The 22,823-nt window shown below is 43.6% G+C and overlaps 2 protein-coding genes across 2 annotated transcripts in view; one reads left to right on the forward strand and one right to left on the reverse strand.

Moving 5' to 3' along the window:
• RASSF4 (Ras association domain family member 4) overlaps window positions 1-22,823 on the reverse strand; it is a 436,165-nt gene that overhangs the window by 185,655 nt on the left and 227,687 nt on the right. The gene's annotated exons all lie outside the window — the stretch shown is intronic.
• DEPP1 (DEPP autophagy regulator 1) lies at window positions 14,580-15,302 on the forward strand. Its single transcript, XM_082268431.1, has one exon. The coding sequence runs from the start codon at window positions 14,604-14,606 to the stop codon at window positions 15,207-15,209; it is 606 nt and encodes a 201-aa protein (XP_082124557.1). The 5' UTR covers window positions 14,580-14,603; the 3' UTR covers window positions 15,210-15,302.

Below are 22,823 nucleotides of genomic sequence, written 5' to 3' on the forward strand. Positions count from 1 at the left end.
TCAATCAAGACAGAACCTGGAAGGAAGTCAAGTGCGAATCAAAGACTCCTGGGATAGATGACTCAGACATCCCAGGAGTCCTAGAAAATCGCCTAATGACAAAACCGGGCCTGGAAGTGCATACTATATAAAGAAAAAAAAGGTATTTAGAAAAAAAAAAAAAGGAAATAATTTCCATTACAGACTGTTCTACGGGTGGGCATTGTGTTTCAAGGAACTTGAATAAATGGGTGGAACTCCGCTTTAAGTTATGCATTTGTCTTGATATGTATTAAACTTTATACCAATAATAAGGAGGCCGTGGCCATTTTAACTCCACCATTTGTTTGTTTGGGTCTTTTTTTTGGTGTCTACAGTCCCATGAAAGTAAGGGGTGCCTGTTTTAAGGCTCCCCAAACTTATGGGATTGTGACAGCGGAGGAGTTTCTAGGCTCCCCCTTTCTCCCTTCTAGTTAGTTAAGCAAGTGGGCAGAGTTAGGAGTCAGTTAGGGCAAATCAGAGGTGAGAAAGGTCAATAGGGCCAGCTGACCTCTGTAGGTCAGCTGACTGTTAGGGAATATTCCAGAAGGTCAAGTTACATGACCTATGGAATCTTCTAGAAGGGGTCTGAGCCCCTATTTAAGGCAGCTCAAATAGCTCCGTTCTCTGCCAGTCCTCAGAGACCTCCTGCCTGTGAGCTCCCCTACCTCCCTTCCTGTTGTGGCCTAAAATATTATGTGGTATGGTCACCTTTCATGTTAGAAAGGGGGACGGTTAATGAAATGGTTTAATAGTATGACAACATGAGTCGTAGTGGCTGTGTTGTTTTTTCACTGGTATTTTTTGAGTTTGTTATTAGCTACTGTTACAGCCTAATTTATGCATTTGTCTTGATATGTGTTAAACTTTATACCAATATTGAAGAGGCTGCAGCCATCTTAATTCCACCATTTGTTTGTTTAGGTCTTCTTTCTGCGCTCCCTTGCTGTCTACAGTCCCATAAGATTTTCTATATTGTAGTTTTCTACTTTCTTGTTTTTATCTACATGGCTATCAGTGAGGTACTTAATTCAAAAGTCCGGGATACATGTAGAAGCAATTTTTCTCACAATATAGTAATATTAACAGAACAATATACACCCCTCCCAAGAGCAATAAGAGCAAAGGGAAAATTACCAGAGTCTGCTGGATGTAAGCCATACTTCATTGGTCCCACAATTATTCATTCTTTTACAGAAAATATGTAATTGTTTAGTTGTCGGTAAGCAACAATTTCAATGGCTGAGAAAATTTCTCTTTCTGAATGTCTTAAGTGACTGCTGGATTTTTCAAAACACAATAAGAAAATGTGTGATACAAATAAAGTAATCATCTTTATCAAATCATCTAATAAAATTCTTATGAGACTGCATTGTTATTGTTTAAAAGCTCCTTTTAGAATTGGCTTGATTTTTAAACCCCTAATAGTATGCTTATTGAACTTCTAGCATCTATAACAGTAATTAAAAAGTGGACATTACCTGCATTATGTGTAGCAAACAAAATGTCCAGCGTTTTTTTTTTTTTTTTTTTTCATTTAATATCCCCAGATTATAGCACAAATTTTCAAAATCATAGACGATTTTTTGAAGAGGAAGAAATGTTAGCATGAATTTAAATGGATGTAAATTCATGAAATATTTTCATGGGATAAAAGTCCAAGACACATTAATAGGTTATTTGGACTCGTTGTGCACTCCTGTGACCTGTAGTTAGATGACAGCAGGCTACAGCGTCACTTAGCTGGTCCAGGCTCGAAAGAGATCCCGACTTTAATGTTTGAATTCACCCAGATCCCTGACTGGCAGGTGACTCAACCTCTCAGCATACTGTTGAGAGGCTGAGTCAGCCGCTCCCACCCCCTCAACAGTCCAGCACTCCAGTGAGCGCTGGAGGGGCCAGAGTTACAGTCAACGACCCTATGGTCACTGAAGACTGAGAACTGAGTGTTAGGTGAGTATGCATACACAAAAGAGGGCAGCGCCAATATAAATTATATGTGACACCCTAATAGTCCATATAAAAAGTCCATGTAAAGAGTAAACAAGGAAATCCTCCAAACATCAATGAGTGACAGATAGATGGAATTGTATCGCCCAGCACCACATGAGTATAAGGTAATCTGCTTATCAGATAGTGTTGACTTTCAAGTTATAGAGAAGTCAACACTAGCGTGAAGGTACAAGGAACAAGGATATTCCAATAATAGTCATAAGCTGTTCATCCCAATCAATAGGAATAGGATGGTAGCATATGAAAAACCTCCTCACATCCCATCGAATGCAGAATCACCGCTTAGATGTCACCATGGATTGAAAATCGCATATTTGGGGTGTGGAGGATTGTCTTGTTTACTCTTTACATGGACTATTAGTGTGTCACATATTTATACTGGCGCTGCCCTCTTTTGTACATGTAATTTATGGTGTGTAATCTTACCTATTCTGCTGGCTGCCTTTATTTTTTATTTTCATATATTTTTTATTCCGAGCACAGGTATTTTATTGTTTTCCCCTGAAGGTAAGTATGCATGTTTATTTTTTTCATTTGCCGCACTTCTCTTTTAAATATTGGAAATGTAAAACCATGTGTTATTCGCTGGCACACCTATCAAGCATGGTGTATCTAAACATTATTCCATGCTGTTTGCATCTCAGAGTAAAAACCTATGCCATACTATAGAGAGTAGTGGGAATATGAAGTACACACAAACACTGATTCACTATGGGAATAAAAATTGCACTCGCAAGTTTAACAATGGCAAGTCATAAATATGCCTACAAAAGTATGACTCATGAAATTAAATGATGAAATGATAATGCTGCACACTGTGTTCCAGGTACAGGGAAAAGCAAAAAAATAAACAAAAAGAGTGCAAAAAAACTAATAGAGAAAATAGAAATGAAAGTCCATTCCCAAAAGAATGAATATGTATGTAATGAATGTATATTACTTCATCTTTTCACTTTATTAGTGATTTTATTCATTGATGTTGATCATTTTTATATCATTTTATTGTTTGATTTCATTGTGAGTTTTATGCACTCTTTTTGTTTATTTTTTTTTTTTACTGTGTATCCGGAACACAGTATGCAGCAGTACCTCCAAGCACCAAGCGCATAATTACTTGGCTGTAAACTTTTGTTTCAGTTGTGGAAAAGCCCCAAAGATGGAAAGACCTCACCAACTCTATCCCAAGACCTCTGATAAATGTTGGTGGGAATGTAACGAAACAGGATCTGTTTTACATTTGTGGTCGGCTAATTAATGATGATTAGAACCTGCAGGTATGGATAAGTCGGTGTGGTGTGCCGGAACCGACGTAGGGGGTAGGCCTGTAAATAAAAGAGGGCCCACCCGAGGGATAGAGTATTAAAAAGGGTGAAGGTGGGTGGGGTGACAGCGTGTGACGCGGCAGGCGGGGAGGGGAGGAGCAGCGTCTTAAAGGCCCGCTAGCTCCTCCCACAAATATAGGCCTGCGGCCTAACACTTGTGGTCGGCTAATTAATGATGATTAGAACCTGCAGGTATGGATAAGTCGGTGTGGTGTGCCGGAACCGACGTAGGGGGTAGGCCTGTAAATAAAAGAGGGCAAAAAGTAAGCGGTAAACACACTAATACTTGACACAACTCACGATACAAGATTCTTGAAGGCTAACCTTACCTCTATCCCCGGGTGAGGGGTGTATGCGTGGAAAATAGCTGATTCCCATCGCCCTGGTTATAATTATGTGCCCTGGCGTATTGGCACTAGAAGCAGCTGAAGCCGCCCCTGTTCTGAATGAATGTCCGGAATGCGAAGAGGGGTCCCAGCCTAACACAATGCACAACGAGCGTATGTAAAACATAAATTAAGTAGTGGTTAGGGGACTACCTGTCAGGGAGAATAGCGGTGAGAGGCCGGGAGAGTCCCGAGCTGGAAGATTCCAGGATTCCAATTAGGCACCAGTTAACCTTGGTCGGGTAGACGGGGATGCCAACGGATGGTATGTCTGCCCGGCCTTTGAACGTCGGAGTGAAAGGACAGCGGTCCTCTACCTACCTAACCTCTCGAGGAGGCACGAATGCCTAGCCGACCGGGTTGCAAAGGTGAAATCCCGGGACCAAGAGCCCATGGACTAATAAATGGAAGTTGAAGACTAGGAAGTACGAGGTTCGAATGGTGACGTGTCCAGTACGCCAGAAGGTCCGGTATTCCCATCTAAGGGCAGCGCTTGATGTCTCGTGATGCACTCCCTACCAAACCTACAATACCTTCTTCACTGGGCAACCCTGAGGAAAGGAGAAAGGCTTGGAGCAGATGACAAAGCGTGGATTGTACGCTAGACAAAGTAAAGTTTGCCCGTGTTATAGAGAAGTCTGAGCTAAAAGGTGGCAAAAACAGCGAACGCGACCATGGTGAACTGAACGACCGTGTAAGACAAGTTCAAATGAGAACCTAGGAAGATGGTCAAGGCTCTGGCGTGAGTCCTCCTGGTGTCCGCAGATACGGCCACCCGGGACAATTGTCACCGTGAGCCAAAAAACCGGGCTAGCCCAGGAACAACTTGACGAACTTGGGGAACTTGAGAATATCGCCAAAGAGGAAGAACTGACCGGTGGCTGCCTCCCCGGTCAGCCAGCGAACCAGCCTCATGATGATCAAAGAAGATGAACGGCCCTACTAGATCTCGTCTCGGCTGCCTAGTTGATACTAATACTTCACAGCCAACCTGTCCAGGATTGCCCCATGCGAAAGCCGGCGTTACTATCAGGTAAAACCCTAATAAGGCCGAAGTCTCACGAGAGGCGGATAAGTCAAGAGACCTAACCGGCCAACAAACACCTAAAGAAGAGTTAATGAGTGCTGCCAACCCGGCAACGGCGGCTGCGTCCGTCCAGACGTAGAGGGTTCGCCAAATGTGGAGGATCGGGCGGATCCCGGTGGGATGAACATGGAGACCCCATGCTGGTGTACCAGGAATACCAAACACATAGCCAGGACTACCCTAGCCGGGGAATCTGAGCGTCCAAGGTTCATCTGGAAGGCCCGTTGATAAGCCCAACAGCCTAGAAATAAATGATCTACCTAGGGGAATAATGCGCGTTGCAGAATTCAAGGAACCAACCAGAATGAAGATCCTTACGAATAAGTTCCAACTAGTAGGAACTAAACTACTTCCTAGCGAAACGCCCGAGTTTGACCACGGGGAGACTAGACTGTGTGGCGTGGAACGAGTGTGACGCCTAAGAGGACTAGTCTAGTGGTGGGTACAGTAGTCTTGTCTAGTGACAGGGGGACGCCTAAGGTAGTGACGGTGCTACAGTGCCAAGGGATTGACAGGGTTGCAGCCGCTAAGTGCGACCAACAGGAAATCATCCACGTGATGAAACATCGTGGGGCATCTAGAGAAAGAGGAGGAACCAGCAGGGAGTCTCAGCAAGTGTCGAAACTTCCCAGGCTACTCAAGGCCCCAAACGTGAGACTAACAGGAAGGAACATACTACTGCCCTTGACACCATGAACAAGGAAGGACGAATGGGTAGCAATTCAAGGCGTAGGGGTGACGGACTAACTGAGCCATGCGGCCCTACCTGCCTTCAAGTTGGCTTGGATGGCATGACCAGGGTGAAACGGTAAGGAGAGAATAGGTAGATAGAATGAGGGTAAATACAGGCTCGGGTTAGTGGACGAACGAAGAGCAGACAGATAATGACAAGATGTTTATTGGAATATGCGCTGGAGGCTACCCCAATAGAGTTTGGCGGCATAGCAGGCCCATGGATTTGGCATGGGCCCAAAGCATATGGAACAGATGTGCAGCAGACTGCAGGCACTAAAATTACAGGCACCTCCATAAGGTTTAAAGCACAACTGAGCCAAACAAATGACGGGACGACCAAGCCAGTCCCTTAGGCTACGTAGATCGGGTTAGCTAGCTCCCCCAGAGGAACCAGGAAAGGAGGGATCAGCCTCCGAGGGGCACAGGTCGGCAGTAGGAGAGGTGGAGGAGCAGACTGCCTAAGCCTGCGAAAAAATGCCTGAAAAATAGTTCTGAGCCCAAGAGGCTCCAGTGAGAACGGACGTAAAACTGGGCCAAGCTGCCACTGCTTGCTGATACAGATTGTGGAAGTCGAAGGACAAGAAAACCCCCGTACTGCCGCCTAAGTCAACCACCACGAGAAGTTAAACCTAAAACCTTCCGGCATTGCAACGCACGGAGCACGCAATGTCCCTTTGGATGCCGAAGGCTAGAACAAAATCTGGTATGGAAGCTTGTAGAGTCTTGGGTCTCCGGCCTTCATCATGATGGCCGAATCACCGTAACTGTACGCCCAGTTTCCTACATCAACTAGGGAGGCAGATAGTAAGGAAACCAGGTACACGTCCACCCCTCAAAAATGTCCTAGCGGAGTGCTGGGGGGACAATGTGCCGGGGAAAAGATTGGGGAACAGAAGGGAAGAAAGGCGAGGCCGGGGGCCTACTCCATCAGTTGTTAGGAGTGAGAGCCTGCAACGGCTTAGAGGGAAGTGGGACCATGTGGGATGGTCAGCGTTTCCAGTTTGGACAGTCTGACACTGTTGATTGTAGTGATCAGAAGATGGAGTCTAGCGTCCTTTAATGTCCGTCCGAGCCCCCCCCCCGAGAGCTGGTACCCAGTCCAGGAACCCCAGGATGTGCTGAGAGCTGTACACAGGATACAGCCTCCTTGCCGTAGCTGAAAAGGGGGGCCCGTATGGCTAAAAACAGACGAAGTCCTGGGGATGGACCAGGGTCTTACAAGGGGCCTGGCGTGGAAGGTTCTCGGAATTCCCTGGGGGTACCAGTTCTCACAGGGGTGGTAGGCCTAGCGGGTGTGCCTGTAGGGGATGACCCTTCGCCTACGATGACTGCTTGAGACATGCTGAAAAGAGAAAATAACACACAAGAAAAAATTGGTTAAACAAACACCGTTGAGCTAAAACAGAAACTGGCTGGCTAACTAGTGCCGAGGCGAAAGCTGACTACCCCGTGACAGGTGAGGCCCTGCTAGTTGCCGAGCGGCAGATGAGAGGCTCTATCTATGATTTGGGCGTGGGGCATGAGCCACTAGCGTGGTGGCGGGGGGGTTGGCCTCTCGGTGACTGGTAAAAGATTAACGTGTGGCCGTGACAGGTGAGGCCCTGACTATGACCCCAAGAGATGGGTGGATGCGAGGCACTAACTATGATTTGGCCCGAGGGCGAAAAAATCTCCGTGTTGAGATTGGGGTGTTGGCCTCGCGGGACCAGCTACCAGGGAGACTAAGGCCAGCGCCTAGCCCTAAATAGCCAGTTCTCTAACCCTATACGGGGGCTTGATGAAGGGGTAGTGCAACATACCAGCGAAGAAGTAGTAGTAGTACACACAGTAGCAGCATAGGTAGTGTCGTAGTATGAATGCGGTTGCGATAGTGTTAATAGTCATGTAGTGTAGCAGCGTATGCCGTAGCACAGGCGGAAGAGCAGCGTTTAGTAGTGATGAAAAAATAGCGTCTAGCAGTAAATAGGCAGAAATAGTATCAACAGTGAAGTAGCATGGCCGAGTAGCCGTGACCACAGTAGTGTCATGCGTAGCATGTATGGCAAGGCACACGTAAGGTAGTGGTATTGCCCGCACATCCGTAGGTGTAGGGCAGTAGCGCGTGTGGTAGTAATTGAAGCCATGGTGCATACAATAACGGCATGGTAGTGTATCGGTATGCAGTTTAGTTGTGGTATTAAACAGTATAGTCGTGCAGTTGTAACCAGTGGAACACGGAAATGGGAGTGTGGCGGTACGTATGGCAACAGTCCAAGAGATAACAGTAGTTTAACAGTAACATAGCGGCAGTACCCATGGTATCAGAGTAGCAATCCCTATAGTAACAATATTCCCTTGAAGTAGCAATACTCATAGCAAAGTAGTATTAGCAGAGTAGCAGTGCCCCTAGTAACAACAGTATTAAGTAGCAGTACCCAAAGTAACAAAAAAGTATAAGAGTACCAACCCATAGCAAGTATAGCAGTAACAGTACCCCTAATCACCAATAGTATTAGAGTAGTACCCATGGTAACAAGTAGTGTCCATAGTAGAGTAACGGTACATATAGTAGAAATAGTAATAACAGCATAGAAGTACGCAGCCAGTGACAGTGGAAAAGACAGAGTGTAGTGAGAAGCAGGGCCGTGGCCTGACGCAGGCAAGGCAGAACAAGACCCCCCCCCCCAGAACCCTCGTATGCAGTATGCCGTGGCCTGGAGCAGGCAAGGCAGACATCAAGCCCCCGCAGGAAACCCCCCCAGGAAACCCCTCTCAGCGGTACCTGCCACCCGGCGCGGCCGGATGGATGGACGGGCCGCCCGAGCGGAGGATGATGGTGCAGGAGGCTGGCAAGTTGGAGGCAGGCCGGAGGGGACCTGCGGCAGTGGCGTCAGCGGAGTCGGCGGTGCCAGCGAGGTCGGCGGTGTCAGCGGGAGTCGGCGGTGCCATCTGGAGTCGGCAGTGTCAGCGGGATTCGGCGGTGCCATCTGATGCCAGCGGGAGTCGGAGGTGTCAGCGGGAGCCGGCGGTGTCCGCTGCACCTCCCGCGGGGCCTGGGGGACCGGAAGTTCGGCTGTCCGGTGACAGCGTGTGACGCGGCAGGCGGGGAGGGGAGGAGCAGCGTCTTAAAGGCCCGCTAGCTCCTCCCACAAATATAGGCCTGCGGCCTAACACATATAGTGGGAATGCCCTAAAATGACCTTCTAAATCTCAATAACCACAAAATAATGGCCCAATCTCCCCCCTACACTTCATAAACGTTTCTTTCAGGTAACAACAAAAAAAAAAAACACTGGCTTTACTTACTCTTAAAGTTCATGTGTTAAGGCAGGCATCCCAATACTTTTGACAATACAGTGTATTTGCACTGGTGTAGCGACCTCCCACCCACAATGAAGGAATATCAATCATCAGTCAATCACATAGCTAAATTTGAAGAATTGAGGGGTGTAACCACAAACTCATAATAAAACCAGGTAATGTTGGTTATGATCTATATTACCAGTCCAAATATACACCACACTTCTATACTGCAACATCGCATCACCAACACTCCAAAATCACTGTTTACTAGAGTGCCAATGTTGGGAGATGAATCTTGACACTTTCCCCCACCCATCCTTTCACCCTTCGCTGGCACCCCAGCGTCCATACTAACTATCATAAACCTTTTTTCCTAGATACCTTGGAATTATGGCAACCGATGTACTCTATAAAAAATTCAACAACACATCTACATGTATCTGTACACCTTTTTTTATGCATTTAATTGCAATGTTGGCACCATCAAACAACTGGATCAGCTCTTTAGATTTACAGAATATGCACTGTAATTTTCCATTTGTAAGCTCATCTTAATGGTGGTATGCTGTAAGACTTGTTCTTGGTTTTTAAATCTTTGTAAGCTTATTGTCACTTTCAAAAAAAAAAAAAAGAGAGAGTTAAAATACACACACCCCTTCAACACTTGTTTTGCTGTCTGCGACCCTGTTCAGAAGATTTCAGCATTTTCTACTCCTGTGACAATTGGATTTTGAACATTTTGGGTTTTTGTGGAAACAAGGATTGGTGGTAAAGATTGAAACATCTTTTTCCCATGATAATTCTTACAGGAATGAATTTCCCTTCCTAGGGGTAGATTTCTTCTCACTTTCTGTTGTCTCCCTCTGTTTGTAAGTATGGGTCGTATGCAAGTCAGATATATGTAACTCAAGGACTGCCTAGATGTGGTCCATAATTTGTGTATTTTCTGTGGGATGAACTGGATGGCCTTGTGTCTTTTTTTCAACCAGACTAACTATTTATACATACGGTATATTTATTTAATGATTTCTACATTCAATCAGCAGGTCAAGTGCACAAGGCTACTACTCCAGGCTTTCATAAGCCTGTTTTGTTGCTATGCTGTGAATACTGTGAAAAGACTCAGTTGTGAAGAAACTGGAGTAGGAGGGTGCTACACTGTAGAAAGCATCAAATAATAGTCACAAATTATTTTCCTTCCTTGCTAGAAGGCATTTTAATCTCTAAAAACATATTCATTGGATATATGAATTTTCTGTCTGCAGAAGAACACAGACAGTACTTGGCTTTCTTTTAATAAAAAATCAGCATTTTTGTAAAATAAAAAAACATTGAAAAATGGATGCAAGCTCTTCATCTTGCATAGTGCCAGGGCAATCTTTAACACGGGGCCAAAGGGGCAGCTGCCCAGGGCCCTGTCATTGTTCGGGGGCCCATAGCAGCTGCCCCTGGAGCCTGCTCTAGCCTTAACTAGTTTTCTCAGTGTAGCGGTCATAAATACAGCTGTTCCCACCTCCCCCGCTTGTTCTCCCAGTCAGGTTAAGACAAGACAAGGGACACTGACAGGGAAGATGCACAATTGCAGGCTGTATGTGTAAGAGCCAGCTCATCCTGACAGGGAGTGAGGCAGAGCGGCTCCCCGTGATCCCTGCCCCCACCCCACCTCTCAGACTTCTAGAGCACAACACAGAACAGAGTGAAGTGTTCTAGCTGTATGCTGCAGGTCTGATAGGTGGAGACTGCACTGTGTGTGTGTGTTGGAAAAAGAGCACGCACACACATAACCGAACGATGCAGCACCGCTGTGAGGATGAGAACTGTAAGAAGGAGGGGGGGTGAATTTGTGAAAAGAGGTGAGAAATGTAAAGGGGTGGGTACAGAGGTGGCTGTGGATGGGGGGGGGTGGCTTGTACAGAGGTGGCTGTGGATGGGGGGGTACGGAGGTGGCTGTGGACAGGGGGTACAGAGCTGGCTGTGGACGATGGGGATACAGAGGTGATTGTGGACGGGGGGGTTACAAATGTGGCTGTGGACAGGGAGTAAAGCATTGGCTGTGGATGGGGGAGGGGTACAGAGGTGGCTGTGGACAGGGGGGGTACAGAGGTGGCTGTGGATGGGGGGGGGGTACACAGGTGGCTGTGGCACAGAGGCGGCTGTTGACGTGGGGGGGTACAGAGGTGGCTGTGGACAGGGGGATACAGAGGTGACTGTGGACAGGGGTACAAAGGTGGCTGTGGACAGGGGGGTACAGAGGTGGCTGTGGACAGGGGGGGTACAGAGGTGGCTGTTGACTGGGGGGTACAGAGGTGGCTGTTGACTGGGGGGTACAGAGGTGGCTGTGGACATGGGGGGATACAAAGGTGCCTTTGGAAGGAGGATACAGCGGTGGCTGTGGACAGGGGGGGGAAACACAGGTGGCTGTGGGCAGAGGATACTGAGGTGGCTGTGGACATGGGAGGTACAGAGGTGGCTGTGCAGGTAGGTGTTCAGACATGGTAGTGGACAGGGTGAGTACAGTGGTGGCTGTGGACAGGGGGGGTACAGAGGTGGCTGTAGACTGGGGGGTATAGAGTTGGCTGTGGACAGGGGGGGGGTACAGAGGTGGCTGTGGACAGGGGGGGTACAGAGTATGTGTTTGTTTTTTGGGATGTTGGGGTAGAGAGCAAAACTGCATGGGGTGGGGGCCCAAGAAAATGCTTGCCCAGGATCCAAACAATATTAAAGATGGCCCTGCCTAGTGCTGCACAGTGGTTGTCCTTTGCTGGTACACTTATTACACAACAACAGTAGACTCTTTGCAATCTCTGATATTATAAAACATATATGTTACTGAAAACTACCATGCTTTGGTTTTAGATCACATGAAAGAGCTTTATAGCAGCATTGTCTTACTTATGGCAAAAAAGGTACTGGTTTATTTCAAATATTAATGATTTGCTCTACCAGTATATCTGTATTCATCTAAATAAATACGTATTAATGTTCCATATTGGTATATGTGGTAGTACACATGATATGCAAATGCAAAAATAATTAGGTAAGGATAAGGACAAATCACTTTCAAAGTCGTCACATATGATTGCATAAGATAATATCCCATAATTATTTTCCTAAGGTGGTTTTAAAGGAAAACTTTGCTTTCACTAAACAAACATCTTGTAATATCTTATAAAAAATTTCCTCTCTGTTTTTGATCTACAGCTGAACTAATTTTCTAAAATTATCAAAAAAACTCAAGAAAGCCCCTGGAGTTCTCATTTCCTGATTGTGTGATTAACTATTGCTTTTCCCAGAAGTCTTCTCTCAGATACAAGTTCAATTTCAAATGGGTATGCACAAAAAGAGCCTAATGTTTGATTAGCGTCTCAATAATACTCATCTACTTCAAAAGGGATTTAGAAGCTATAGTTTTACTCATTACAGGATGGAGATTGCACCACTGATTTTAATGAATGCTGACTCTCCCATTCATAAATCAGTGCGAAAAAAGACATGGTAAAACAAACAGCAATTTCTTCAGAACATAAAAATGCAATACTGCAAAAGAATAACTAAAATCTTACCAATGCACATTGTTTATCTAAAAAACAAAAGTGGAGTTAAACTTTACATTTATGGTCTAACGAGCAGGGCCCTCCAATTCCTCCTGTATTGAATTGTATTGTAACTGTGCTATCTGCCCTCATGTTGTAAAGCGCTGCACAAACTGTTGGCGCTATATAATCCAGTATAATAATAATGGTCGAAAATTCAACCCACAACTACTTCCTCTAAATGTATAAAACTTGCATACACTGTTCAGATAGCATCAAGCTGGAGTCTCAGTCAAGAACCAATTTCAATTTAAGGTGCATAAGAACCTATGTGTTGAGGACTATATACTATAGCAAAAACCGGAAAAACTGACAGAGGTTTAGTATAGCAATGGAGGAGATTTCATAAAACTGATGCACACAGAATCTGGTATAGCTGTGCACAGCAACCAATCAGCTTCTAGGTTTTAGGCCTTGTTCAAGCGGCTGCTGCTTTCAAGTTGTTCCACACGACTTTTAATCCGACATCCCTGCGTGACTTTATCGTAGCTTGTATACGATTTCTTTAACAGAATTTGAGTTGCACCAATTAGAACGGTTCCAAATTGTCATGTGACTTTTAACGCTAAGGCCCCTTTCACACATACGGTCCGTTCAGTTCATCAGTTCAGTCACGTCAAATGTATCAGTTTTCCATCCGTTTTTCATCCATTTTTCATCCGTTTTTTCATCCGTTTTTCATCCGTTATTTATCCATTTTTTTATCCGTTTTTTGTCAGTTGTCATCCGTTTTACGTCAGTTGTCATCCGTTTTTCATCCGTTGTCATCCGTTGTCATCCATTTTTCATTCGTTGTCATCCGTTTTTATCCGTTATCATCCGTTTTTCGTCCGATCCGTTTTTTGGACGGAGGGAAAATAGGGCATTCATCCGTTCAAAAAAATGGACATTGATGGAAGTGGATGAAAATGGATGTTAACTGATGATCATCCATTGTCATCCGTTTTTACATAGAGATACATTGATGTCCGCTTTTCATCTGTCAACGGATGGATGAAAAGCGGACAAACGGACAGCATGTGTGAAAGGGGCCTTAAGTTGCACGACAAGTCTGGACTAATTGTCACAGCCTAATTGAACAAGCTGAAGTTAGAAGCTGATTGGTTACCAGTTTTAGTAAATTTCGACCTATGTTTGTGCTTTCCTGCACTATTTGACATTCAAGGAGTTAAACTCCACACCAAAGCTCTTTATCCAGTCTCCAACGTGTTACTATAGTTACCTGTGCCATGGCTGTGGTTATAACTTGTTTGGATCTATTTATAGTTCTCCATTAGTGTTTGTACCCAGAAAAAGCTACTTCATAGCTTGAATTTATCACACTAATTCTAGACAGAAGGCAGTTTCAACCTTAATTGTGCTATAAGTAGGCACAGAATCTACTTGTTAGAACCTGGCAACATTTATTTTGATCACATTCATCAGAAACTAAGAGGCTAACGCTTTGTGAAAGAATGTTTAATGTCTGCTAAAAAAAAAAAAAAAAATAAGTGGAAAAAACAGTGTCGCATAATCTAATACCATAAAGGCAGCGTTTACGTGTGCAATGAGGTGTTCATAAAACGTGTCAGAGAGCACATTAACATCCTGCTGGTTGGTACACAGTGGCTCGGGCGAGACCGGAAAAGGAAAACTGAAAAGCAGATACTCTATACAGCTGGTGAGAAGCTGGAAGCTCGCCCCCCCCTTCCCCCCCACATCCGTAGGGACATCACCTTCTTCACATCCTCACTCACGTTCACAGCTGATGCTATTTTGGGAAATGCAGCTGAGAGGCTGACAGCTATAAAAAGACCACGTCCATTGGTATTAGTCAGAGCAAGACTGACCAGGAGAACAAACAGGCTTATCAAAAACCAACAGATACCGAATATACCGCCTTCAAAAAGGTAAGAAAATTGTAAAGTGAAGCAGATTTAAGCTATAGCCATAATTTATCATTTATCTCCTGTTTGTTTGCTTATATTATATATTTTTCTACTACATACAATGTTGAAGTAACGCATATTTATAGTTCTACAAAATGTCATACCAACTCATAAGTTTGCAGTTGTTCCACCGTACTGACAAGATTGGTATAGAATAAGCACACAGAAACCAAGTATATTTATATTTAATCTGCACTGACTACATTTCTCTAATACCTATTGTTTTTTTTGTTTCAGCAATGAGATCCCAACTTCTGATCTCCGTGGAGCATCTACCTACCATCAGTGAGGATACAGAGATATCAACACAACAGGAAAAGCCAAATGCAGATGTGCACACAGACACTGGACTGGAAGACTATGTCAAATCCATCCAAACACTGGCACAGCCTAGTTCTCTAACAACAGATCATAATCACTATGGCCAATGCAGGACTCAGAGAAGGACTCGTTTTAGACCCAGATCACCACTGAAGGTATGTGAACCTAAAGTTCTAACTGTGGCACAGGAGTCCTACCAAGCAAACCTAGTCTCTTTACAAACTGACCCACTGGCATGGTTGTTTAGACAGAATGGAAACAAAGACCAAGAGAATAGTGACACATTCCATTGTGCTGTGCCTCCAAAAATGAAACTTTCTAATACCGTAAATCTACATAAAACTGCTGACACAAATAGACGGTTACAGTGCAGCAAAGTTCAAAGCATCGAGCACCAAAGTACTCAGGAAAGAAGAAGCAAGCACCCACGTCTTCAAAAGAAATACCGTTCCCCTGGTTATGGCAGTTGGGGATCAGTAACTAAAATCCACAAGCCACAGTTGCCTGTCATATATGAATTATGATTTAATTCAGAGACTAAAATGGAACGAACATTATCATTAAGAATCTGTAAGACTATGGATTACCTAATTTAAACTGGATGAATTACTGTCTGAATTCTGCAGACCTGCACTATTAATAAATATTAATTATTTATTTTTTTTAATGAATTTGTATTTCTGTGTTTTTTTGCATGAGTTCATTATTTAATTACTTTTAGTTCTGTAGCGATATGAAGTTTTTTTTTTTTTTTATCTAGTTTGCCACTTTGAATCAACAAAGCAGGACATCCACTGAAAACTAAAGTGAGGTACACACTATAAGAAAATCGGGTGAATGATTGCACAATTTTACTTGTTGTTTCACAGCAAATCGAAACCAAAGAAGGAAATAATGTACGAAAATTCTCGTACAACAAAGGCTTTTTTTAAAAATTCTGATCATGCGCAGTCCTTTGTTTCTGATTTTTCTTGTACGTAAACAGTACACATTAGACGAAAATAGTTTGTTCTTTTCCTGTATGAGAAACATTTTGGAGCTTGTCCCTTCGGAAACTTTTATTCAGAAGGTTGAAATTGGCTGTCAAAAGTTGTGTACGCACTACATATATACAAAAGCCTGTGATATTGATAACACTTAACTGTGGCAAAAATAAACTAGAACTAGACGAGGGTGCGCATCCCTACGCACCAAAAGGCCACTTAACTAAAACGTAACATTTATTGTAAATCATAAAACTTGTTTAATTGACATAACAGGTATACCTATAGGATGAGATCAATACCAATATATATGAATCAACGTTCTATCTCTATGTGGAAATATTAACATCCCGCAAGTTTAAATCGTGAAACTTCTCTTGATGTATACATATGAACAATATGAGGGTTATAATCTCCTCCTACATTCAATATAAAGGCTCCAGGCTGATTGGAGGATATATAAACTCAAGGTTCTCTTTTTCTGTTCATCTCACACATATACCCCCATCTCTTTATACCAGTTGGTGTTGGTGATTAGAGCTCGAGTTTATATATCCTCTAAATAGCCTGGAGCCCTTACATTGAATATAGGAGGTGATTATAACCCTCATTATGTTTATATGTATACATCAAACGTTTCACCATTTAAACGTGGTAGATGCTATTATTACCACATAGAGCTAGAACATTGATTCATATATAATGGCATTGACCACATCCTATAGGTATATCTGTAATGATCAGTTATATATCTTTTATGATTTACAATAAAGGTTGCGTTTTAGTTAAGTGGCCTTAGTGCATAGGGAAGCGCACCCTCGTCTAGTTCTAGCTTGTGTACACACTATCAGAAAATCGTGCAAACTTTCCCCAGATCAAAATGTTCTGCAGATTTTTTTATAGTGTGTACAAGCCTTTATTTCTGACAGATAGAAATGCAAGCTATCATTATTTTATATTGTTCTAGTTGTTGTTAATAAATAAATAAATAAATTATATATATATATATATATATATATATATATATATATATATATATATATATATATATATATATATATATATTATTTAAATATAACAATAATATAACAATGCAATTTTTACATTATTAAACAAAGATGGGAAAACTTCAGCTATAAAAAGAAAGAGCAAAGACAAAGAAAGGTAGTATTTTTTGTGGTATAAACATATGATAGTCATATAACCAGAAGAAGAAGGAAAAGGTTCATGCAGTAATTCTGCAAAACAAGAGGTTTATTTTCAAATACAGATACCACATTATCAGCAGATATGAGACATCTTGAGGAGTTACATAGCAGAGTGCTTAGTTGTAAGAAGCATGTCAAAGTGTTTCAGGATCACTGACATTGTTGGGTTTTAACATTTTAAAATAAACTTTGTAGTTTCAGGATTTGCCGCGGGTACCCCGTTTTTCCTTTTTTCTGGTTAATTGCATAACTGGATATTCAAGCTGTGCAATGCTGAGCTGTCAGCAAGATGCTGGGGGTGGATGCAGGCTGGATATTCTAGTGGCAGCAGATTTATAAAAAAAAAAAAACCATTAGTCATATGTTTAAACTTGGAAACAATTTGCTGCATAACAGGGTTCTGTATCAGGGGGTCCTGCCAAAGCGGTTTGAAATCTATGCTACAGAATAGAGCTGTGTTTGTAGCGCCTTTTATTACATTGCTTTCAGCTGACCGATGGATAAACTGTGGGAAAAGGCTACAATGTTAGAATTTACAGGGTAGATTATAACACAGTCCATCTAGGGACCTTGTTATGATGATATCTTGTAACTATGTTGAACACTGAATGCTACAACTGGTTAGATGAATGGGCCACAAAAGCCATTGAATACTTAGGATACTGATCACTAAAAAACATTACTTATCACTGATTTAAAATTGATATAAAAATGAGTGTAAACAGTTTCTCACAGCTGAAATTGTTGATACGGATCAGCTACTACTTTTCTCTAAGCGCCGGTTCACACTACCGCGACGCTACTTCCCAGGGCGACCTCCGAGATTGCGGTGCGAGCAGCGCGCCGCGACCTCGGAGCGGCCGCCACGGACTTCATAACATTGAAGTCTATGGCGGTCGCCTCCTGGTCGCCCCAAAGAAGCTCTGGACCCTTTTTCTAAGTCGGAGCGACTTGTGTCGCTCCTATTAGAACGGGTCCGCAGCTTCCCTATGGGAGGTGACCTGTGAGGCGACCAGGTCGCCTCACAGGTCGCCTTGGTGTGAACGGGGGGTGAAGCCGGGATGTCTTCATGATAAAATGGTTTCTTACTTGACAATGCAGTTGAGTACTGTTCATGAAACGTTTGATATTAGCAGTATCAGTTACATTTTCAGAACAAGCTATTAGGGCCTACCCTTTCTTATAGGGTCCAAGCAGTACTGATATACAAAGTTTCAGAAGACATCTGCAAAACCACAATGCTGAGGAGATATTGTTATCTTGCAAATTTCTTCTAAAGCCTTTGTATATCAGTACTGCTTTGGACCTTGGAAGAAAGGGTAGGTCCTGAAAGCTTGCCTTGGAAATGTAACTGCTAGTGCATTTAAAAAAGATCACAAACAGTACTTAAAGCGTAACTTTACCCATAACAACTGGATAAAAAATAATGCTCTTTAGCAAGAAACACATTCCACATTCATAATTATGCTGCACAAATAAGTGTGTGCTGTAAATTGCCATCGCTATAAAAGTCCCTGAAATAAATAAATAAATAATTATCTGAAGAAGTACCAGTTTAATGGTGTTAAATCTTTGCCTCTTAACCTCCCTGGTGGTATGATTCTTTTGGATTTTAGGTGCTGAAAGCGGTACCATTATTTTGCATGTAATTCTTGTGAATGAGCAGCCCAAACCAACTGTATACATTCGTTATATATTATATATATATATATATATATATACACGTATATTATGTATATATATATATATATATATATATATATATATAATGTATACAGTTGGTTTGGGCTGCTCATTCACAAGAATGACGTATATATATATATATATATATATACACGTGTATATATATATATACACTGTATATATATTTACATAAAAAGTACAGTAAAACTGCAGGAAAGGGCACTGGGGGGCAATGTAATGTGAATTTATTTTATTTTGAATAGTATCAGTGTGTTTGGTGTGTTTTACATTTGAATTTGCCGCCAGTTCCACCCCCCTGCGAACGTCACGTCGCCGCAGACGGAAGCCGGGGCTCGCAGACGATCGGGAGGAAGATCCGCCGCCGTATACCGCCCGAATACTTCGCTGGATCCCGGAGAAAAGGTAAGTAAAACCTCTACCAGGATCCAGCGATCTTCCTAGCGCTACCCCGAGTGTGGCTCGGGATTACCGCCTTTGGCTCTAAAATCTAACCCCGAGTCACGCTCGGGAATACCGCTAGGAAGGTTTAGGGCCATACACACTATAAGATTTTCTGAAGACTTTTTCCTTCAGATTTACCTTTCTGTGTAGTGCAAGGGCCTGCCAGATTGCATACAAATTGAAAGTGTTTAGGTTTGACCTCATATTATATGGTTTTGGTAAGTCTAATGCCCCGTACACACGTGCAGATTGTCGGCCGAAAAGATTCGGCCGACGACCGATCAGCCGATTTTCGGCTTGTTAGTATGATGCTTCCGACAGCCGACAGCGCACTTTCGGCCGAAAATAATCTGTTGTGCAAGCATTAAAATTTTTGTATGCCGACACCAGAGCAGCCGATTGTTCGCCAGTCAGTACAGAATTCGGCCGACAGACAGCAGATTAGCAAGACTGGGCATGCTCAGAAAAGAAAAAACACAGGGAAAGTTAACCATCACATGACATCACTTCTGCAGTCGGCTGTAGTCGGCGCACAAAATTCTTGTGCAGTCTTTTGCACTTTTCAACAGACACAACAGCCCGGGGACAAAAGACGGCCGATCGTTCGGCCGACGATCTGCACGTGTGTACGGGGCATAAAGGAAAAAGTCTTCAGAAAATCTTATAGTGTGTATGGCCCATTAAGTAGCTGTTGATCTGATTTTTTATCCTGGAACCTGGGCTCCTCTGTTATTAGACAGGTTTTTTTTCTGGTTTCTTTGACTACACTTGTCTTTTGTCTTCCGGGTTTGAATGACCTTTTGTGTCATTCCACCTGGAAGACATCTAGAGACAGAAATGAATTACATCAGGGGAACAGCATTAGAGATCAAGTAAGTTCTTTAGCCAGAGGAACATTTTTAGTTATTGCCCAGAGTTAGATTTTAAAGGAAATATGTTCTCTGAGAAATAAGGCGGCTGCCATTGCTACTTCCTACTAAAAATACTAGCTGCCTCTCTGTCACAAGTTTCAGCACAAATATGCAATAGGCAACGGTAAAGTGAAATCAAAACACTTGATCTGCATACTTGTTTCAGGTCAGTAAGGCCCCTTTCACACAAATGATCCAATCAGATCCGCCTGTCAGTTTTTCAGGCGGACTGGATCGGATCCTCCATGCATCCCTATGGGGCAGCGGATGTTAGCGGAGACATCTCCGCTGACACCAGCTGCTATCTGATTCCGATCCTGTCTGTGAAATCCGGACGGATGGAAACCCTATTTTCCATCCGTCCAGGGGATCAGATGGGATCGGATGAGAACGGACAGGCGGTCCGTTCTCATCCGATTACCCCATAGAGAACAACGGGGATCTGACACCTCCCTCTCCGCCCAGTGAGCGGAGACGGAGCTGTCATCTGCCTGCTCAGCGGGGATCGGTGAATCAATCCCCACTGAGCAGCACGGGGTCCGCCGACGGAGGCGGACCGTGTGAAAGGACCCTTACTGAAAAAGCACTGAAGCTACTGGATAAGAATGTCAGACAGGTAGCTGGCATATGCAGATGAGGAGAACTTTCATGTTCTACTAATACATATAACGTTTATTTTTTATTCATTGACCACTTAAGCCCCGGAGGATTTGGCTGCTAAAAGACCAGGGGTTTTTTTGCGATTTTTTACTGCGTGACTTTAATGGACAATTGCGCGGTCGTGCGACGCTGTACCTAAACGAATTTGACGTCCTTTTTTTCCCACAAACAGAGCTTTTTTTTTGGTGGTATTTGATCACCTGTGCGATTTTTTGATCATGCGCTATAAACAAAAAAAGAGCGTCAATTTTGCAAAAATAACAATATTTTTCAAATTTTTTTATATGAAATTCCCCCCCATAAAAATGTAAAAATCAAAAATTTTTAACATTTTCGGCCAATTTGTTTTATGCTACCTATGTTTGGTAAAAAAAAAAAATCGCAAAAAGCGTATTTTGATTGGTTTGCGCAAAGTTATCGCGTTTACTAACAAAGGGAAAGATTTTTGTCATTTTTGGTGTTTTTTTTTTTAACGCGTAATGACGGCGATCTGCAATTTTTTTTCGGTATTGCGGCGGACAGATCGGACCCTTGACTGACATTTTTGACACTTTTGGGGTTACCAGTGACATTACTGCAGTAATCAGTGCTATACATATGCACTGTTACTGCAAAAATGACACTGGCAGGGAAGGGGTTAACTGTATTGGAGAGGGAGGGGTTAAGTGTGTCCTAGGGGCGTGATTCTAACTGTATAGGGACATGGCTATTGGTGTAAAAACAAAGATCAACGGTCCTACATAGTAGAACCGTCTGATCTCCATTTTTACACCAGGGAGAATGACGGGCGGCTTGTTTACATAAGCCGCTCCGCCTTTCTCCCTTCACCGGAGCGATCGTAGTGTGACCGGCGGACATCGGGTCCGCCGGTCACACACACTGACTTGTCAGTGAACGAGCCGCGGCGCGCGCACGCCAGCCCGCAATTGGCTCTCAAGTCAGTGACAGGCGAGTGATGTACCCATACGTCACTCTGCCTGGCCGGGGCTGACTGCCGCAGTATGTAGTCGTGCGGCGGTCGGCAACCGGTTAATGCTCTGGCATCTCAGGGCCACTAAAAACAGAATATTGAGCCAGAATGTTTCTAAATATGCTCAATTTACTAATATGGATAAGTTATTGTAACACCATGATAAATGGTGATACTCTGTTCCGTTCACAAACAAGAATATTTGTTGAAAACCTTATGTTCTCATAAATTTTAAATGCATCATTGCTTTAAAGTAGTGCATGTACCTTTTCAAAGTCGCATAGATGGGAACGGGTGCCATTGAAATCAATGGGCTATGACTTGTCATGCAACTTTGTCAGGACAGGCTGTCCCTTTTCATCTGATCTACTATAGAGGAGAGCGGGGATCTGACAGGTCTGTCTCTGCAAAGTAAACGGAGATGGACCTGTCATTCGCCTGCTCAGCGGGGATCGCAGGTTTGATCCTCTCTGAGCACAACGGAGTCCGCCTAGCGGGAAGCCCATGTGAAAGGACCCTTAGAGTGCGACTTTGATGCAACTTCACACTCTCTGTGTGTCCAAAGTCATATGACAAGTCGCACTAATGGAAAAGGAGCTTTAGTCTACATTTCCACTATTGCAATTTAGAGTGCGACCTTTTTGCATTTTTGATCCAACTTTACACTCTCTGGATCAAAGTCGCTTCAAAAGTTGCATCAAAGTAGTGCAGGTACCTTTTCAAAGTCGCTAATTTTCAAAGTCGCATAGATGGGAACGGGTGCCTTTGAAATCAATAGGCTGTGACTTGTCATGAGACTGTGTGTCTGAAGTCGCACTAGTGGAAACATAGACAGTGTGGTTGCCTGTACTATGATCATTGTAGACTGTGAGCAGAGACCCCGAAGCACTTCCAGCTACACTGACAGTCCCCCCTCCCCCCTGTGTCCAGCTTCCTTCTTCTATGGTAGTCTTCATTCAGCACAGCTATACTGTATATGTGCCCCCCCTCCCCCAGCACAGCTATACGGTATATGTGCCCCCCCCTCCCCCAGCACAGCTATACTGTATATGTGCCCCCCCTCCCCCAGCACAGCTATACGGTATATGTGCCCCCCCCTCCCCCAGCACAGCTATACTGTATATGTGCCCCCCCTCCCCCAGCACAGCTATACTGTATATGTGCCCCCCCCAGCACAGCTATACTATATATGTGCCCCCCTTCCCCCAGCACAGCTATACTGTATATGTGCCCCCCCTCCCCCAGCACAGCTATACGGTAT

This window comes from Pelophylax lessonae (assembly GCF_965119305.1).
Source record: "Pelophylax lessonae genome assembly, chromosome: 9".
NCBI lineage: Eukaryota > Metazoa > Chordata > Amphibia > Anura > Ranidae > Pelophylax > Pelophylax lessonae.